The sequence below is a fragment of the Podarcis liolepis genome, assembly GCF_965112155.1.
Source record: "Podarcis liolepis genome assembly, chromosome: 12".
In the NCBI taxonomy this organism is placed as follows: Eukaryota; Metazoa; Chordata; class Lepidosauria; order Squamata; family Lacertidae; genus Podarcis; species Podarcis liolepis.
Genome location: NC_139563.1, coordinates 59,334,302 through 59,355,185, shown reverse-complemented (window position 1 = coordinate 59,355,185; position 20,884 = coordinate 59,334,302). Strand labels below are relative to the sequence as shown.

The 20,884-nt window shown below is 46.6% G+C and overlaps 1 protein-coding gene across 1 annotated transcript in view; it reads right to left on the bottom strand.

Moving 5' to 3' along the window:
• The window catches only part of CNTNAP2 (contactin associated protein 2), a 1,020,100-nt gene that overhangs the window by 54,971 nt on the left and 944,245 nt on the right, over positions 1-20,884 (bottom strand). Inside the window, exons 18-20 of the mRNA XM_083468764.1 lie at positions 19,892-20,128; positions 14,659-14,904; positions 13,596-13,729 (exon numbers count right to left, since the gene is read on the bottom strand). Of these exons, the coding sequence (XP_083324890.1) occupies positions 13,596-13,729; positions 14,659-14,904; positions 19,892-20,128 (617 nt within the window). The remainder of the gene's footprint in view (positions 1-13,595; positions 13,730-14,658; positions 14,905-19,891; positions 20,129-20,884) is intronic.

Sequence of the window (20,884 nt, the reverse complement as noted above, 5' to 3'; positions counted from 1 at the left end):
GTTGTTGTTGTTGTTGTTGTTGTTGTTGTTGTTGTTGTTGTTGTTGTTGTTGTTGTTATAGCTTCCAGGTGAGGTGATGGGGGATTAAAGGGCTCAGTGACATTCGTCAAATGGGTGGTGCCCCCTCCCTCCACAGAAAAGCCAGCTGAGAGCAGCGATGGGGCAGTGAGGTGACTTAGAAGTAAAGAAGCAAGTTGGAGAGAGCCAGAGCAATGTTTGAGAGCAACGTTTAATTTCTGTTTGAATCCAAGGCTGCAGCTATGGAAGGAAAAAGACCCCGTGGGGGGTTAATGCTGTGAACCCCTCCATCACAGTTTCAGGTGTAAATAAGGCATATATTACAAAGACCCCACCAGAGTCTCTGCTGGGCCTCATTTCCAAAAGGACACAAACTCTGAGCAAGCCTGGGACCTCTGGAACCTGATGCCACGTGGATCTTGGCATGGCAACCATCTCCTTCTTTTGTTGATGTGTGTTAGGAGGGCTTCCGCAATTCCTTACTAATTTTCCTGAGTGACGCTGACAGAAAAGGAGCTGCATTTTCACCCTCCCTTTCAAAGCTGACATAGAAAGCTACACCATCTTTTCTGCTCAGCATTGCAATGTTCAGGACAACCCTGGGCTAGACACTTGCCAGGTGAGGAGAAAAGACTGGTGCCCCCGTCTAAACAGAAAAGCCAGATGGATACCAACAGGGAAGTGGAAAGGGAATAAGCAAGCAGGCAAAGAGAGCGAGGGAGAAAGGAGCGGAGGAGACTGAGCCCAGATTTCCTAAGAGGAACTAGAATATTAATGTCTCTGAGGCTGGTTTAAAGTGGCCAACCATCTGAGGTCATGACCAAAAGAAAAAGGTTGTGCTTCCTTTTCCTTTCTTTAGAAAACATGAGGCTTAGGGAGCAAATGTGGACATCAGGCTGGTCACGTGAAAGCAGGTAGCAACCCCCGTTCTCCCAGTTCAAGGGTGAAAAACCGGCAGCTGTGCCAGAGTGAAACCCCTGGTGTCCGATACCAAAACAAAAGAGGGAAACCGATGAGCAGTGGGCATCTTGTGCGTCAGTCTTGTCAGAATTCCTGCAGCTGAGCAATATTATTGGGGGAAATAGCAATAGGTGTGAATATTTTCAGGCTGAATAAAAAGCAGGAGGAAATCAGGAGTGCTCTGATGGTGTTTCCTGCTTGGCAGGGGGTTGGACTCGATGGCCCTTGTGGTCTCTTCCAACTCTAGGATTCTATGATTCTAGAAGAGTGACAACTTCAAAGTTGTTGAGATTATTACTATTCGTATACCATGGTGTAGGGCAGCCGATAGTAAGAGATGCTGCTGGTCAGGGACGTGTTCTTATACATGGGAAAATATCTACTAGATTTAAAAGAATTCGTACTTCGTAGCACCAGCCAGCAGGAGATATAGATATATACAGTCACAGGAAGAAGAAAGTGCCCCCTCTTTGAATTATGTGGTTTTATATATGAAGAACAATCATCTGTTCCTTAGCAGGTCTTAAAATTAGGTAACACAACCTCAGATGAACAACAACACATGACACATTACACTGTCTCATCATTTATTTAGCAGAAATAAAGCCAAAATGGAGAAATTGTGTGTGAAAAACTAAGTACACCCTTACTGCTTCCATAGGAATTAAGAGGCTAAGTAGCAGGCAGCGGCTGCTAATCAAATGCCCTTGCTTAATTGATCATCAGCAAGTGTGCCCACCTCTATAAGAGCCAAAGCTTTGGCAGTTTGCTGGTCTGGAGCATTCCGATGTGTTTTAACACAATGCCAAAGAAGAAAGACAACACAAGGCTCTTAGAGAAGCAAGTGCTGCTGCCCATGAAACTGGGAAGGGTTCTAAGGCCATCTCCAACCAATTTTATGTCCATCATTCAGTGGGAAAGATTATTTAAAAGTGGAAAACATTTAATTTTTTTTTAAAAAATGATATTTATTAAAAGTTTAACAATTACAAAAAAGCGAAAAAAAGAGACAATAAAGAGTTACAATACATCAAAAAATAAAAAACAGAATAAAACAAACAAACAAAAAGGAATTCAGCAATACAAGTCAATAAAAAGAAAAAAGGGAAAAAACAAAACACACAATACATCAAAACCAAAAACAAAAGCAGACAAAAAAATTAAAAACCAAATCCAATATTCCCAAATCTTTATCTTTCATTAACTTGTTTCATCGACCTCCTCACGCCTCCCTTTTTTGTATTCTAGTTATTAATTATCTCAGCAAATCCTTTCCATCTTTCACTATATTCTGTCATTAAATTACCTTAATTTATTTTAACCTTATCTTACCATTAAAAAACCCTAAAGCTTAAAACTTATTTATATATAATTCCTTAAAGCATTTCTACTAAAGCCAAATAGTTTCATTCCAACATTTTTCTAACACTCATTAATTTTACAAAAATTCTCTAAATGAATTTTTAAACTTTCTTCTAATTTTCATCCATCGTCTCTTCTTCCTGGTCTCGGGTTTTGTCAGTCCTTTCTATCCCTTCCATCTAGTCCATCAACCTGGTGACCTTCTATCCGAGGCTCTTAAGTCTTTTCCATGTCCCTTCTGCAGGTCTTCTTCATATTTATACCTGCACTTTACTTTGTCTTCTGCTGATCTTATTCTTGATTTCCTTCCTTTCTCACTGAGGGGTAGATCTCGGGGAGACTCCAACTTGACAGTATCTTTATCCCTTCTCGACAGGTCAGCCCATTCTCCATAGTCAGCACTGAAATCCAAAAGATATTTGAAGGCATATTTCAAAGTCCCTCCAAGGTTAAGGGCCCCCACAACTCCAAACTCCCCCTGGCCCAAAACCAGATCCCAAAAGTCAAAACATCCCTGCATAGGCGGATCTATCCAGCTTCCCATCTCCAAACCAAACAGTACTCCATCTCTCCAAATCTGACTTTCCCCAGGTTCAGTCGTCAGAGACAGCAACTTATGTTCCTGCAAGGCCGCAACTCTCTCCATTTCTGTTACTTGAGGTTCATCCACAACCTCCTCCTTTGTCTTCTGCACAACTTGCTCCATTTCTATTACTTGAGGTTCAACAACAACCTCCTCCATTGTCTCCTGCACAACTTGCCCTTTCAAAGCAAATTCCTTGATTGGTTCCTGCGTGGTTTCTATGTAGGTATTCACTGTTTGTCCAAAATTGCTAACTGCAACAGTCATCAAGTCCATCTTCTCATGTAGCTGTTCCAGTAAAGCACTTGTCTTGCAAAAAGCAAGCACTAAAACTTCTTCTGGGCACATTCTTATTCAAGGTCAAATGTCTGGTTCTCACGATCCTTAATCTCCACAACTGTAGAATTCCCCAGATCGACTCCAGCAACAGTTTCACAAGCTCCCTCTAGAGGAAACAATTTCTGTTTGTATCCGTCTTTTAAAAGCAGATCCAGCAACAAAATTCCTTTTGTTTTTCAGATATTTTGTTCCTTTTAAGTGCAAAAGGAAACATTGGAATCAATACGTTTCTCTTTCTTAACTATCTGTCAAAAAAGCGTTTTCTTCACAGTCAATGAACTTCCCCAAAGTGTCTGTCTCTGACACCCCATTCCCAGGTTCAAGACGGTGGAAATTTATCTTTCTTTACTCTCTCTCCTGCAGGTTTAAACAGTCCAAGATCTCCCCCCTCTTCTCCTGCTTCCAAGGGGGGTTTGGTAGTTTTAACTGATGGAAATTTAGTCCTTTACAAGCGACTTTCCAGACTTTAGCTTGCAATGTCTTTGCTTCAATCTATTTACAAAAGCGGAAGGCGGACTTCCTGTTTAGACCTTCCCGCTTTGGTGCCAAATTAAGATGTTTCATAATCCAATTTTCCATTCTACTCATGGGTAGTTGTTTAAAGTCAGCGCTCTCCGGCAACAGCAATGCGGCTTCACTCTGTGAAAAGAGCAATTGTTTCGAAGCACCGCGCCGTTCACCCCATGTCGCTCCGGATCCCCAAAACCGGGTTTCCCTGCGAGTAGGGGAGGCGCTAAAGGTGCCGGCCGAATCCCACGTCCACAGGCTTCTCCTGCCTGTGGTTTTCAGTGGGTCTCTGCCTCGCTGTGGCGGTCCAGACCCTAGTTTCACGAAGCGGATTCCTCCCGGTCAGAGGAAATCCGCCATTGCTGGAGGCGCTAACCCGGAAGTCCTAAAAGTGGAAAACATTTAAGACAGTTGTCAATCTTCTCAGGAGTGGACGTCTCAGCAAATTCACCCCAAGGTCAGACTGTGCAACACTCAGATAAATTGCAGGAAACCCAAGAGTTACATCTCAGGCTCCTCAGGCCTCAGTTAGCATATTGAATGTTAAGTTTCATGACAGTACAATTAGAAAAAGACAAAACAAGTATGGTTTGTTTGGAAGGGTTTCCAGGAGAAAGCCTCATCTCTCTGAAAAAGAACATGGCAGCATGGCTTTGGTTTGCAAAGTTGCATCTGAACAAAACACAAGACTTCTGGAGCAAGGTTCTTTGGACAGATGAGACCAAAGTGGAGATGTTTGGCCATAATGCACAGCACCACATTTGGCAAAAACCAAACCTATGCCAACTGTCAAGCATGGTGGTGATGATTTGGGCTTGTTTTGCAGTCACAGGGCACCTGGGAATCTTGCAGTCATTGAGTCAACAGGAACTCCTCTGTACACCAAAGTATTCTAATGTGAGGCCATCTGCCTGAAAGCTGAGGCTTGGCCGAAACTGGGTCATGCCACAGGTCAAGGATCCCAAGCACACCAGCAAATTTACAACAGAAAAGAAGCAAGGGGTTGCAATGGCCCAGTCAAAGTCCAGACCTCAACCCAACTGAAATGCTGTACGGGACCTTAAGAGAGCTGTGCATAATGAACTGAAGCAATGCTGTAAAGAAGAATGGGCCAAAATTCCTCCACAATGATGTGAGAGATGCATAAAGTCCTACACAAAACTATTACTTCACGTTATTACTGCTAAAGGTGGTTTTACAAGATATTGAATCATAAGGTGTACTTAGTTTTTCACACAAGGCTTTTCCATTTTGGCTTTATTTCTGCTAAATAAATCATGACACAGTGCAATATATCATGTGCTGTTGTTCATGAGGTTGTATTTACCTAATTCTAAGGCCTGCTCAGGAACAGATGATTGTCATTTATATGTAAAACCACAGAATTCAAAGAGGGTGCACTCCCCCTCCCCAGTAAAAGTTCTGGCAACTTCCTTTTACTAGAGAGTAGGTATCTTTTGGCAAGTGTATGTTCCTTGGCAAGTATCCCTGAACGAATTGCAGCATCTCACCCCCCCATGATTAATATCTATATCGTGAATCCAATAATTTGGTGCCTCAGTGAGAAATGCCCTTTACACTCAAATACCCCGGGAATGTGGGGCACACATTGTTATGTACTGAAGTTCTCACCCTGGGCCAGCAGGGGGATACTGTAGATAGTTTTCACTCAGGTCCACATATGCAAATAAGGGATTGAAAGTGACGTTCAGTGATTGGATAGTTACAGAAAGTGTTACAGTTGCGTTGTAGTGGAGCTCTATATAAGCAGGCTGGCTGAACCCTTCAGTTCAGTTCTGTTCTGGGTCTGTGAATAAACAAGAGCTGTTTGAAGAATCGCTGTGTCGTCTGATATGTTCACCCACAACTTAACACTGGCGACGAAGGTGGGATCGATGGACATCAGAGCACAGCCAGATGCGGCCACCCTCTGAACTGAGCTGAATCACTGAGCTGAATCACTGAGCGAAATCATTGAGCGAAATCACTGAAGAGAACCAATTCAGAGCTGTTCTGGCTAGAGCACTGTGTTCCATCCATTGCCTTCCACGTTGGCATCGGAACCATGGCTTCACTTGTGCCTCTACCACTGTTTGCCCCAGCCTCTGATTCATGGGACTCCTACCTCGCTCGGTTCAACTGCTACCTCCAAGCCGATGAGTGTCAGAGGAGCATAAGCGGGGCCTATTCCTCAGCCTCTGTGGGCCCGAGGTGTTCGAGACGGCCCAAGCATTGGTTGCACCTCAAGCAGTCCAGGCAGCGCTGTGGGACACGATTCAAGAGAAGCTCCGCAACCACTACGTGCCAAAGCCGTCCAAGATTGATGCCCGCCATGCGTTCTACCACCGGAACCAGGCAGAGGGGGAGTCGCCCTCGGACTACACCGCCGCCCTCGGACAGGCTGCAATGGACTGCGAGTTCTGAGACTTAGATGATGCCCTGATGGATCGAATTGCCTGCGGGGTCCGGGACATCCGTCTGCAAGGTTGTCTCCTCGCCAAGCCAGACCTCACACTGCAGAAAGCCATTGAGGAGGTTGTGGCCTCGGAAGCTGCCCAGGAGATCCGCAAGGCCAGCAGCCTGTGTCTTGCTAGGAAGCCAGTTCCAGTGCATCACGAAGAGGCCAGCAGTGACGAGGCATCCTCCAGTGAAGACAATGACGTGCACCAGACAAAGCGGGAGCATGGGAAGTTCCAACAGAAGTCCAAGGGCCAATCAGAATGTGCCGGCTGCAGAGGCAACCATTCCCGTGCCAAGTGTCGATTCAGAGACGCCATCTGTCGGAAGTGTTCCAGAAGGTGGTGGTCGAAGGTCAGTGGCCAAGCCTCCTAGGGCTAGACTGATTTGATGCCCTCGGCCTGGAAGTCACCGACATCAACTGCATCTCTAACACAGAGCCTGAGGGTCTGTTCAAAGACTTTGCTGAGGTTTTTGATGGCACTTTGGGGCAATATACAGGTACGTGCATCTCCTTTAGCCTTGATCCACAAGTCGCCCCCATCAAGCTAAAGCCACGCCGGGTTCCCTTTGCTCTCAAGGCTAAGGTGGATGAACAACTGGACAAGCTGACTGCCCAAGGAGTTTTGGAGCTGGTTGACCACGCCAAGTGGGAAACCCCCATCGTCACACCTGTCAAGCCGGACAGTTCGGTGAGAATCTGCGCTGACTACAAGTGCACGATCAACAAGGCACTTCAGCAGCACGCTTACCCGGTTCCTGTTGTCCAACACCTGCTGCATTCCCTGGGTGAGGGTAAGGTCTTCGCTAAGCTGGACCTTGCCCAAGCCTATCAACAACTGCCAGTCGACGATGCCACCGCTGAAGCCCAGACAATCATCACCCACCAAGGGGCATTCGGTTGCTGCCGTTTACAGTTTGGGGTGAGTGTGGCTCCTGGCATCTTCCAAAGCCTTATGGAGCGTCTCCTGCAAGGGCTTCCGGGCATGGTACCATATTTTGATGACGTCTTGGTGTCCGCAGACTCACACCAGCAACTGTTCGAGCGCCTCCACGCCGTGCTGACCAGGTTCAAGGTAAAGAGAGAGAAGTGCCAAATCGCCATTCCACAGGTGGAGTTCCTGGGCTATCTTATCAACAAATCCTGCCTTCACCCGACGACATCCAAGATCTACGCTATCCAGCAGGCCCCCATCCTGAAGAACAAGACGGAGTTGCAGGCGTTCCTGGGACTGCTGAACTTTTATAACATGTTCCTGCCCCACAAAGCGACCGTAGCCAAGCCTCTTCACCGACTCCTCAGCACTAAGACACCTTGGTCCTGGGGTCATCGGGAGATGGTGGCCTTCAACGCGGTCAAGGCTCTCCTTTCATCAGACAGTGTGCTGGTACAGTACAGTGAAGCCAGGCCGCTGGTCCTTGCCTGTGACGCCTCACCTTTTGGCATCGGCGCTGTCCTTAGTCACCGTTTTCCAGACAGAAGAGAAGCACCGCTCGCCTACTTTTCCAGGACGCTATCTCCAATGGAACGGAATTACAGCCAGCTCGACAACGAGGCACTGGCACTTGTGGCTGGAGTAAAGAGGTTCCATGAATACCTCTATGGCAGGACTTTTGACCTCATCACCGACAACAAGCTGCTCCTGGGCCTCTTCGCCGGTGATCAACCAACTCCACCAGTCCTCTCACCGTGCATGCTGCGATGGACTGTTTTGCTGGCTGCATACCACTACTAGCTCGTCCATCGCCCGGGGAAATCAATGGACCATGCCGACGCCCTCAGCCATTTCCCTCTTCCAGTGTTTGTGGAAGACCCGGCTCCTGCTTCTTCGCTCCTCCTCATTGAGGATCTTCCAGCAGACCTGTATCGGCTGCCACTGTGGCCTCCGCATCTGCCCAGGATCGCACCATCAGCCGTGTGCTCAACTGGGTGTGGAGGGGGTGGCCACAAGGGCCTTTTGCATCGGAGTTCCAACCGTTCGCAACCACACAACACAAAATCTCGGCTCATCGCAGCTGTCTGCTGTGGGGAGACCGCGTCGTGATTCCCCAAAGACTCCGTCAATGCGTCCTTGAGGCTCTGCACGTTGGCCACCCGGGAATCGTCAAAATGAAGGCATTGGCTCGGTGTTACGTCTGGTGGCCTAACATGGACGATGCCATCACTGCCTGGGTTTCCTCCTGTCAAGCGTGCCAAGAATCGAGGCCTGCGCCACTGGCAGCGAAGGGACACACCTGGGAGATGCCCAAGACACCCTGGTCGAGAGTGCACATCGATCTGGCCGGCTGGACCTTTATGGTAGTGGTGGACGCCTATTCCAAATGGCTGGAGGTGGCCCTGATGCCCTCCACCACTACCGAGGCTGTCATCCAGGTGCTGCGAGGCCTCTTTGCGACGCATGGGTGTCCTGATGTCCTCGTCTCCGACAACGGACTGCAGTTCACCTCAGGCACTTTTGAGCAATACCTTTTGGGACTGGGCACCCGCTATGCCCTAATGGCACAATTTCATCCATCTAGCAACGGGCAAGCAGAGAGAATGGTGTGCTCGGCAAAAGAGGCACCGGCGCGCCTGGACCAGGGAGACTGGCATGAACAGGTTGCCGAATACTTGTTCGTGCAACACATCACCCCTCATGCGGCCACAGGGCAGAGTCCTGCTGAACTGCTTATGGGCTGCCACCTCAGATCTCCGCTCAACCGGCTGCACCCGGACTTTGCCGTGGCCGAACCCCCGGGCTGTGCCAACGCGCCACAGTCCTTTGTTCCAGGAAACCAGGTCTTTGCCCAGAACTTTGTGGGGGACATTCCTTGGGTGCCAGCCACAGTAGTGGGAGTCACTGGACCTCGCTCATACCAGGTGGCACTCGAAAACGGACGTTTGTTGCGCCAGCACATAGACCTGCTTAGGCGCAGGCTTGGGGACTTGGACACTACCGCGGTGCCCCCAACTGCGCTCGTGGCTCCGGAACAGACACTTACAGATAGCGAGGCTCCACCTACACCTCTCTTGCAGACTGGGGGTGTGGAGCCGAACCAAGCTGCTTCAGAGGGTCTGCTGGACTTCTCACAGACTCAGACCACTGCCGTGCCTGACATTCCGCCAACTCTACTCGCGGAGGTTCCACCCACAGCAGCGGATCCACGGGACTTGGTTTCAATGCCACCTAGGGTGGCGCCACAGCCTCAGCAAGAATCGGGCAGCCCCCCGGACCTGGGTACCAGTCCCCGGTGGTCTGGCAGAGTTTCCAAGAGCCCAACTTATTTAAGGGACTATGTTGTTGGACATGTAATACTGTCGGTCTAATGGAAGTAGGTGAAATGGAACCGATATGCTTTTGTGCCTAATTGAACCATTACGTGTAGTGCTGTATATAAGGAAACCATTATGATTTTAACTAATGCTTTATCTCGGTGGGGAGGGGTGTTATGTACTGAAGTTCTCACCCTGGGCCAGCAGGGGGATACTGTATAGTTTTCACTCAGGTCCACATATGCAAATAAGGGATTGAAAGTGACGTTCAGTGATTGGATAGTTACAGTAGTAGATAGGTAGCCGTGTTGGTCTGCCATAGTCAAAATAAAAAAATTCCTTCCAGTAGCACCTTAAAGACCAACTAAGTTAGTTCTTGGTATGAGCTTTCGTGTGCATGCACACTTCTTCAGATACACTGAAACAGAAGTTGCCAGATCCTTCTATATAGTGAGAAGGTGGGGAGGGGTGTTACTCAGAAGGGTGGTGGGAATGGGAGATTGGCAGATAGCTGAGATGAGCCTGTTGACGACTCTTAACGACTGTAATAGGTCTTACAGGAAAAGGCAAGGGGTGAGAAGGTGAGAAATGGTATAGTCATGTATAGTGAGATAAGAATCCAATGTCTTTGTTCAGCCCAGGTTTTTCCATTGTTTTAAGTTTGGTAATGAGTTGCAATTCAGCAGCTTCTCTTTCCAGTCTGTTTCTGAAATTCCTTTGTAGTAAAACAGCTACTTTGAGATCTTGTATAGAATGTCCTGGGAGATTGAAGTGTTCTCCTACTGGTTTCTCTGTTTTGTGATTCTTGATGTCAGATTTATGTCCGTTTATTCTTTGGCGTAAGGTTTGGCCTGTTTGTCCAATATAGAGAGCTGAAGGACACTGTTGGCATTTGATGGCATACACAATGTTAGATGATGAGCAATTAAATAGTCCCGAGATGGTATACTGGCCCCAACAACATCACACATACCATCTCGGGACTATTTAATTGCTCATCGTCTAACATTGTGTATGCCATCAAATGCCAACAGTGTCCTTCAGCTCTCTATATTGGACAAACAGGCCAAACCTTACGCCAAAGAATAAACGGACATAAATCTGACATCAAGAATCACAAAACAGAGAAACCAGTAGGAGAACACTTCAATCTCCCAGGACATTCTATACAAGATCTCAAAGTAGCTGTTTTACTACAAAGGAATTTCAGAAACAGACTGGAAAGAGAAGCTGCTGAATTGCAACTCATTACCAAACTTAAAACCATGGAGAGACCTGGTCTCAACAGAGACATTGGATTCTTATCTCATTATACATGACTAGCTATTTTTCACCTTCTCACCCCTTGCCTTTTCCTGTAAGACCTATTGCAGTCGTTAAGAGTCGTCAACAGGCTCATCTCAGCTATCTGCCAATCACCCATTCCCACCACCCTTCTGAGTAATACCCCTCCCCACCTTCTCACTATATAGAAGGATCTGGCAACTTCTGTTTCAGTGTATCTGAAGAAGTGTGCATGCACACGAAAGCTCATACCAAGAACTAACTTAGTTGGTCTTTAAGGTGCTACTGGAAGGAATTTTTTTATTTTGGATAGTTACAGAAAGTGTTACAGTTGCGTTGTAGTGGAGCTCTATATAAGCAGGCTGGCTGAACCCTTCAGTTCAGTTCTGTTCTGGGTCTGTGAATAAACAAGAGCTGTTTGAAGAATCGCTGTGTCATCTGATATGTTCATCCACATCTTAACACACATGGTGATTCTTTATCCTCAAATAGGTATTGGGGGTGTCCAGAAATCAATAATGGCTGACTAATTTCTGATAACTAGCTACCAATAATAATATAATATGTGGGAATAAGGAAAACAGGAGAAGAGCCTTTCGAAAAGTTATGATGTGCTGCCATCTAGTGGTTATCAGGGAGTGAGACATTAAGAGTTGAAATATCTTGTTGTGGTAAAAAGACGCTCCAACATTTCTCCGATGAAAATAGGGACGACATCTTCTTCTTCTTCTTCTTCTTCTTCTTCTTCTTCTTCTTCTTCTTCTTCTTCTTCCCACCCCACCCACCTGACTGGCTTGCCCAGTCAGCTTCCAACATATATAAAAAACATAATAAAATATCCAGGGCTGCCTTCAGATGTCTTCTAAAGGTTGTAAAGGTCAAGGTCAAGGTACCCCTGACCATTAGGTCGAGTCGCGGATGACTCTGGGGTTGCGGTGCTCATCTCGCTTTATTGGCCGAGGGAGCCGGCCTACAGCTGGTCATGTGGCCAGCAGGACTAAGCCGCTTCTGGCGAACCAGAGCAGCGCACGGAAATGCTGTTTACCTTCCCGCCTATTTATCTACTTGTACTTTGACGTGCTTTCGAACTGCTAGGTGGGCAGGACTGAAAGGTTGTAGCGTCACTTATCTCCTTGGCTCGGGGGTCGCATAACTGCAGACCCTCCAAAATTTCACTGATGGAAATATGGACGTCCTAAGGAAAAGCGGGATATTCTGGGATCAAATCAGAAACTGGGACAGCGTCTGTAAATCCTGGACTATCCCTGGAAAACACTTGGAGTTTCTGCATTAATAACAATACTTGTATTGTACTTAAAACTTTCTAAGTGCTATGCAGATATTAAAAGATAAGGCAAACCTTGTCCACAGGCTCACAATGTACCATCCTTCATCAAAAGGTGAAGGACAAAAGGAATATATTTTGAAGATGTGTAAGTTGCAAAAGAATATATTTTTTTTCCGTAAAATCACAATTATTAGTAAGAAAAACAATCATCCAATGAATATATATTCAAGTACAGTCTTTTTTTAAAAAAGGAAGAAAGCAGGATTGCTCCCTTTTCACATCAGCAGAGTGAAGGCAGAGTGATCCTGCTGAGTTTGGGCGCCAGCTCAGTACTAAGCAGAATGGTTCCCTCTGATCAGGAAAGGGGGTGAGACTTCTTTGCACCGGGTTCAGGAGAGCAATTGGATGCACCAGGGATCTCTGGGGCGCGCCTGGAACTCAGTGCTGAAAAGGGAGGAGGGAGAAACCCCTTCTTGCTGGAAGGGGAGAGAAAAGGAGGCTCCCAGCTGTCCAGAACTTAGAGGGGACCTCAGCAGCCCAGGGAGGCCAGACAGGCACAACCAACGGCCAGGTCTCTCTCCCTGCGCAGATCTTCTGCAGCCCCTCCCTTCATGCCAAATACTGAAGACTAACATTCATGAGGCTGAACAGTTCTGGTCCTTGCTTGACAGGAGAAAAGCTCAGGGACAATTAAAAATTAAATAAAACCAAGCAAACAAAACAGAACACTATACAGGAAGTGCAAAACAACAACTAAAGACTTTTTTAAAAAAGGTTACAGTTATAGTCCCATGTCCTAAACACAAGTTCTGTTTCTAAGCAAAATGTGTGCATGTGCACTCCTAGATTTTTGCAAGGCTTTTCTGTCTTTAATATTCATTCATGATGTAATTATAAATGTAGGTCAACTTCTACAAAAGCCTTTGCCAACTATTTGATTGGAGTCGAATACTGCCTACTGCCCCCTTTTCAAGAAAAAAACCTACTCAGTGCCCCCCTGGAAATCTCCCTTCTTTAAGCAAACAAACAGTCTGATCCGCCCCAAGGGAGGGGCCAGTGCCACAGCCCACCTGCCCTCGGCCAAAGAGGCAGGCAAGCTGCAAAAAGGGTTTCCTCAAGCCTGGGAAAACCCCTCACCTCCAGGGGGGGGGGGCGCTGTCACTGTCCCACAATGGCGCCAAACCAGATGGTAAGAATCATTACACAACAGATGAAACATGTACAGTTTTCAATAATGTTCTTCTCTTCTTTCTTTATGCTTCCCCCACCCCTTTATTTTTATTCAATGCCCCCCCCAAATTGCACCCTAGCCTAGACTGCTACCGCCCCCCAGGATCATTCCAACGCCCCCAGGGGGCAGCATCGCCCACTTTGGGAAACACTGTTCAACCCCCTTTCTCTCTCTGACCAAAGGGGGAATGAGCATCCCATCTGTGTTTGATGCCTGGCTGGCTTAGATTCCTCCACCTTCTGCCTGTATTCCATTTGCAAATTTCACATTCTTAGTATTAATGTTATCAATGACCCCATAACAGCACATTTACCTGGAGACTGATAAACCTTCCTTGCCGTGTTATGTTAACGCTGTGTGGTTGTCCATTTGACACGTTCCTGTGATCTACATTAATATTATACGGCTCTTTAGTGCTTCCAAGGTTGTATCGAATCTGCAAGTTTCCTACAGAAAAGAACATTCAACTATTCAGTTATTATTATCTGTTTTCTAGAACTTTTTCTATAAAAATTGCAACTTTTTAGTTTTTACATCCTGTCATTGTGATGTGGGGGTTATGTTCTGAGGCACAACACATGTCGGTGAAATCACGTATAATTGAAACCCACTGAAAAACCCTGCAAATACCCCGTTCCACCCTGCCCCACCCCCATTCTGCCCTTTTAGTGACATTTCAGCGACCTCTTTATGATGTTTCTGGGTCCAGGGCAATGTGCGATTGTAATGATTTGAGGTCCGAAGGCCATTTCACACATTCCACAGAAGCAAGCTCAGGTTTACCACAGCGCTGTCCTCAGCCATGGTTTCCCGAGGGTTTGTTCCCGTGTGACATGCTTCAAAGCAGAACTCGCACACGGTACAAGGGGTAGGTAAGACGATGGGGCAAACATCTCAACAACAAAGCAGCTATAACTCTCTGCTATCCCCAAACTGGCAAGGATTATGACTGCAATAGTACAGAACTCACAATCTGAGTCTTTAAAGCAAAGTGTGTTTTAGGAAGAAGAAAGGGGAGAAGAAAGACTGGGATCCATATTGGGCAGGCTGGCTGAAGTCTGGCTGGCTGAGATGCCTTGGACTCCATGGTTGCACGGCTGTGCAGGTCAAGCCCCTCTTGAGATGAACATGCTGCAAGGTCTGGACTCCCCCCCCCCCATGCAGACTGGCACACCCTGTTTCTTAAAGCTACGACAGTCTCAGTTTTGTCTCAATTCTCCAAAGGGACACTGTCACCCTGGGTGAGTGCCTGGAACCCCATGGGTTTTTGCTGCCGCTTAGCAGAGAGAGGAGCAAGGACCCAACTTTTGTAACAGTATAATAAACACATAAGGAGAGGAATTTTCACATAAGGAGAGCAAAGACAAAGCACTTACCGGAGGGATTCACCAGCACAGCCATGTAGTCCTGGGAGTAAGAACTGACATACAGGAGGATACAGGGGGCTTTGTTAGTGCTGAAGCTAAAGCTCAGCTCTTCTTTCTTCAGGCTCTGGTCTGACACAACGTTCTCTGTTTCCTTTGAGCTCAAGAGAGTTCTGCTACCTAAGTCCTTCACGTTATTCCCCACAGATGAAAAATTATACCGGAGCCACATTCCCTCTTCGAAAAAAGCGCCCACGTCTGGAGAAGGGGAAAGAGAAAAAGGAAGTTACAGTACTATGACATATTTGGATGGACACACACTATAATTATCGTAACCTTATCATCAGCTCATCTCTCAATTTACTAGAACAATGGGCCAGCCTGGACAGATGTGATGGGTGGGCAGGCAAATGCCCAGTAAAGAAACTGCTGGGAATGGGGCAACACCTGGAAACGATTTTAATGAAGCAATTTCACAAGACTTTGTTAAATCTAACACTAGCAAGTATTGCACTTTGTTGCTTTCCCAAAAAATGAATTAATGTGTTTAGAAGTGTCCCTGGTGCAATCACATAAAACAACAGTCCATCCTTTCTTTTCAGAGCTCTCTGTGATAGATTTATAGCTGTCATTCCACCATAAATCTCCTCCAAAATACTAACATGAAAAGCAATTCCATTTTACACCTTCCTTTTTTGTTAGATCCAATTTCATCCCTTTTGCTTGATAATGAAAATCTCAAACTTACATGCGGACACTACCAACCGTGAGCCACACTACTTTGGGTTTGACCCACTTTATGGTTCAACAGCATTTTGCCCACAAAATGGCGCTTCTAAGGGCATGAGTGGCATGCAGATGACTGCTTCCACCCACAGACGTTTCCAGTGCTTTTTCAGAGGCCATGATAGAAGACTCCAGGGTTGTGTGAAGAGGTCTTAGGCAACTGCTTGAAATGAGTAAGGGCATCAATAAAAAAGTTTGGGTTCATGTGTTGGAGTGAGGTATTCCCTGGGGCTATCAATCTGTGGTGGGTATTTCTGTAATCAAATGTCTACCTTTTAACCAGTTAATCAATTAATCATCAAAACCTTTAAAAGTGTGGGGGACTTGTAGGTTTCAAAAATCTCGGCCTGCAGCTGTCGCCCCTAAAGCTGCACAGCCCCCCAGGGTCTTTCCGAATGTGTAGATTGGCTCTGAGTGTCATGATGACCCTGAAGTCCAGCCCCGATCCAGACACACACGCAGCGCACCCTCCTGACTTACCTGCGGGATCTGCTTTACCAGGGCAGACCACGTGGGCTGCCCTCAAGAGAAGGCATTCCTATCACTTGATGCACTTCCAAGTCTTTTCCTGGCTAATTTTATAACTCTCTTTCTCTCCTATTCAATTTAGTTCTTTATCCCATCTCATTATAAACCTCCAGTTCTTGTTGTTGGGCAGTGAAAGGAGATGCTGCTGATGCACTTCTTCCTGTTATATCCGTGTGAATTAAGACACTTATTTCAATGGTTTTGGGAGTTTTATAAATAGTGATGATGGTTTTGGATAGCGATGCTGGACATTAATTAAGCAGCCTATATCTTAGCACAAGGTGCAAATTTATTACAAAATGTAGCCTTTTCCAGCATTTGTAAGCAACTCTTACGTTTCCATATATTTTCATTGCAATTTTGGGACATACAAAAATGGCAAAATTATACTCCTATCCATCTAGAAGCGAGGCAAAGGAGTCTTGCAACAGGGTCCTATTTGGATTAGGATGAATTTTGATGATAGACACCTGGTCTTTTCTTTATCTGCTCCTAAGAGCCCCGCTGGATGCGACCAAAGGCCTATCTAGTCACAGTGGCCAAGCAGGTTCCCGTGGGAAACCTCCAAGCCGGACCAGGAGCAGCAGCAGCAGCAGCAGCAACACTTTTCTGCTCAGGAGTTGCTAAGGATGGCTGCAATCCTAACCCCACAAGACTTACTTCTGAGTAAGACACAGCTAGGATTGTGCTGAAACACAATTTATAGCTCCCCTTTCTATCAATTCTTCAAGGCAGTTTACACTGCCAAGGCCATCATAACTGAGCTGCCCAGAGCACAGTGGAGCCCAAAGAGTCAGCGAGAGCATGGAAGCTGTGAGGAGGGGAGCTCTGCAAAAGCTGCTGCAGTCAAAGGCTTTCCCCTGCTCTTTTGCCCAGGGGCCGAATCCTCTCTCGTCTCTTATGTGAAGATGGAGGGGGATATCTTCCTCACCTCAGAGAGTCCGTTCCTATATAAAAACAAGCCCATTAATTTCAGGATATGTCCCCCAGCCCCTCTGCTTAGGCAGCAAGCTAATAAGAATGCCAAAATGAATACAAACTGGTTCAGCCCTCAGAAATGCCATTAAGTGCTGCTGGGCGGCTTCCACAAAGAAGGGGAAACATACGTAAACTAAGGGCAAAATGAGGTCAGCAAAGCAATCTCTGGGACTGCAGACTCATTTCAGCCGCTCCTCATAACAATTTCTCAGATCAGTGAAAGAACAATTGCAGCTGATTACACCTCCTCCCCACCCAAAAAAGCTCCTAATAGAAAGAAATGTCAAACTCCATTTTGACAGCTATGTCCTTGGCCAGCTGCTGCAAATCTCCAGCACCTGAAGTGTCACTCATACGCGAGATCGGGCCCTCCAAAGACGGGAAGCGGTGCAATTTCACAGCAGCCATCAATCAGGAATTCCAAGCATGAATTTCATCAATAAAAATATTCCCATAGTGTGTGGCCCACGCTCACCCTGAGAAGTGCTTGCTAGTTATAAACCAATCTAGGCTGGTCCTCAGTGCCAGCAGCATTTATTTGCTTAGATTCTTTTGTATCATTCCTATTTACCGGTCCTGTAAATGCATTGAAATCGAAAGTCACTGTTGTGTAAGATAAAGAAGGATCTATTTTCACTACTGGAATATGTGCAGTTTCTTGTCTCCCAGCCAGTCTGAACGAGGCTCTGTGCATGTAAAGCAATGTTCTTGCCTATGGCACCCACAAGGCACACGTCTTCCTCCTTGGAGCCTGAAAGAGGCCTGCATTTCAGACATCAGAGTTAGCGAACGCCTGTGACGTCCATAGGCCCAAACCATGGAGTAACCTCCTGGGTTTTCAGTGAGTTAATGAATGTGCCATTGGGCCAATCCATGCTGGACTTCAGGTATTGACCCCTATGCAAATATGTCACACAATGTGCTGGTGTCTGGATGGTCTGGAGGTGGGAAAGACTGGCTGGGCAGGCATGTTCCTGCTCCTCCCCCGAGGGTGACCACTTATGCACTCCTCAAAAATAGGAATGTTTTGCCAAAAGAGAGGTCAACGACATGCACAACATTTGCACACCCTAATTAATATGTATAGATTCAAATTTAGAAACAATTGCTATAGTTTAAAGAAATCTCATGTAGCTCGCCATAGTGGGGAAGACTCTGACCAGGTGACCTGTGTCTGTTGCCCAGGTGGGACTATTGCTGGACAATTTCAAGAGCCCTGCTCCCCCTTCTTGGACTTCCTTTTTTTAAAACTGAACTGAACTGGACTGGACTGGACAGTGCTTAAAACAGAGGATGGTCCTCTCTAAATTTAGGACACATGACTGCCCTGTCTCAAGTCTGGTCTGAACGGGCCCCTAGTTTGCTTTGCAAATCAGATCTCAGCACTTTTGCTTTATATGTTCTAGTCCACTCAGAGTCATCTCTAAGATGTGCCACAGGGTCCCTTAGGAAGCAGGTGCTCCAACATTTCCCTGTGAGTGAGAAGAACTTTTGGGAGTCTGCTCCTCTCCGTTTTCTTAAATTATCCACAAATTATTGCTCTCCCTTCTTTAGGGTTCTCTGAAAGTGCCTCTCTACAGTTTGACCTCGCTAAAAGGCCCCACTTCTAAAACTAATTTTTAGATTGGAGCAATCAGTTTTGACAAACTGAATCTGACAAAGTCATTTTTGTCCAGCCTGCTGTACTTATTTTGGGCATCAAACCATGCAATTAATTCAGATCTTTGGAAACACAATATCAGCATATTTCTCACTTTTACACAGAGCAGAAAAACTACACTATAAGGGAGTGTAGCAGCTGCTATTCTATCCCCCGAAGGGCTGGGAGAGGAAGAGGGAGGGCGGGGATTGCTCTGTACTATTTTGCGTCTAGTCAAGGTTACCAATCTCTCAGTTTTATAAATAAATGTATGTAATGTGGCAGAAAGACATAAATGGGGACATGCTAATAACGAGAAGTCACATTGCAGCCCAATGAGCGAATACAATTGTTTAGATCTAAAACATTATTCCTCATGCACATGCAGAAATAGTCTTGGAGAGACTATGGAGGAGCGCATGAGGACACAGCATTAGAAGATAAGGACCGAATTAGTATAATACACTTTACCCTTTATTAGGCTAATCATGCATGTGATCCTTCCTCCTCTCTTTCTTTCTTTTTTCTCTCATTTTCTTTTCTTTTTATTTGTCAGCTAGACCTCTGCTATGAGCTTCTGACTAGACTAGGCAGGGAGATGAGTAGGAATGGAGGGGAGCTTCCCTGCATTATTTTACTGAGAAAAAAGAAAATGTCTTAACAACTTGGTTGTTACTGCAATTATTTACCATCCCTTAGAATTGAATATTGCCTACTGTTGAAGACACATCAATAGTCCAACAACTGAAGGTGCATTCTCCCAGCGCCCCGAGAGCAGCACCCTGCCCTCCTCTGCCTCCCACTCCCACCTCCGCCCTCTCTCCTGCCTCCTCTGCTGCTCACTTGATGCCCCCCACATCTCTCCGCAAGTTCTTGATTCTCCCCTAGCACTGCTGGAAGGTATAGATGAATCCAGGGGCACCATTGGAGGGGGGCTGAGCTCTCTGGGGGCCCGGCATCATTAATTGGCTCAATATTCAGGGGGCCAAGCGCAGAGTCACGGCTTTCATGGCCGGCTGCTGGGCGCAAGATCGACAGGAGCTGCAGGAGGGAGGAGAAGCCAGCTCTCGGGATGCTCAGCATGTGCGTGTGACATCACACAAACGCGGGACACCCCCCCATCTGCCGTGTAAGTTGGCGCATATGTATGAATCCAGACATCTGGAGAAACCTGCTCTACGCCCCTTCCGGCTTGTACACATTCAGCTGGCTCCAGTCTGTGTTGGGGAGGTATTTTTTGTCTAACAAACTATGATCCACAATGTCTATGTGCTACACTCGGAAATGGTGCCATGATCCTATGTAAAATGTTACCTTTTTTGCAGTATGGACCGTCGTATGCTGTCCCAGAGCAATCACAGGAGTAGCCATGGTATTTTTCAACACATTTGCCACCATTCTTGCAGTACATCCCAAAGCTGGTGCAGTGGCCTGAGCACCCAGGTTTCACACCAGGGGTGACTTTGGCTCTCTCCTCTAAATCCAGAGTCAAACCGTTCATTCTTAAAGAGCGAATGCAGCCCAGAAACCCCTTCTGTCCTCCTGCAGCACCTGGGCAAGAATGGAAAATGCTCAGTCAAAAGATGCTCCTTCTAGATGGCGAACAACCGCTTTCACATATTGCACAGGAGGGTCAAAAAGAGAAGAGCCAGGGATTGTTTCCACAGGTCCCTATCCCCCCATGGGAGAGAGGGGTGTGGAGGGACTGGCGACTCTACCAGAAGGCCTTGCCTGGAAACTGGCTTGGGGGAGTGGGGTTGGGGGTAAGGGAAACTAGGTCTGGCCCCCTTACAAGGAGCCCTTCTGTGAAACTGGTTGTAAGCATGGAAGGCACACTGACTCCCAGCACTGACAGCTTCCTAAGCAAGTGGATGCCCAGTATGAGTTACAACTATCTCCTGAACCAGTCAACATTACGATCAATTGCTCTTTACTGCTAATCATTCTGAAGGTAGGAGACATGCAATTAAGATAAGCGCCATTCTTGTGCAATTGAATTTAGAGTCCAGCCCTAACAGAGACTTAGCCAAACCAATTTCAAGCTTCCTGTGATAGGAGTGGCACAGTTTTTTTACCCCCAGTTATATGGCTCTAGTAATGCAAATACAGTGGTACCTCAGGTTAAGTACTTAATTCGTTCCGGAGGTCCGTACTTAACCTGAAACTGTTCTTAACCTGAAGCACCACTTTAGCTAATGGGGCCTCCCGCTGCTGCCACACCGCCGGAGCACGATTTCTGTTCTCATCCTGAAGCAAAGTTCTTAACCTGAAGCACTATTTCTGGGTTAGCGGAGTCTGTAACCTGAA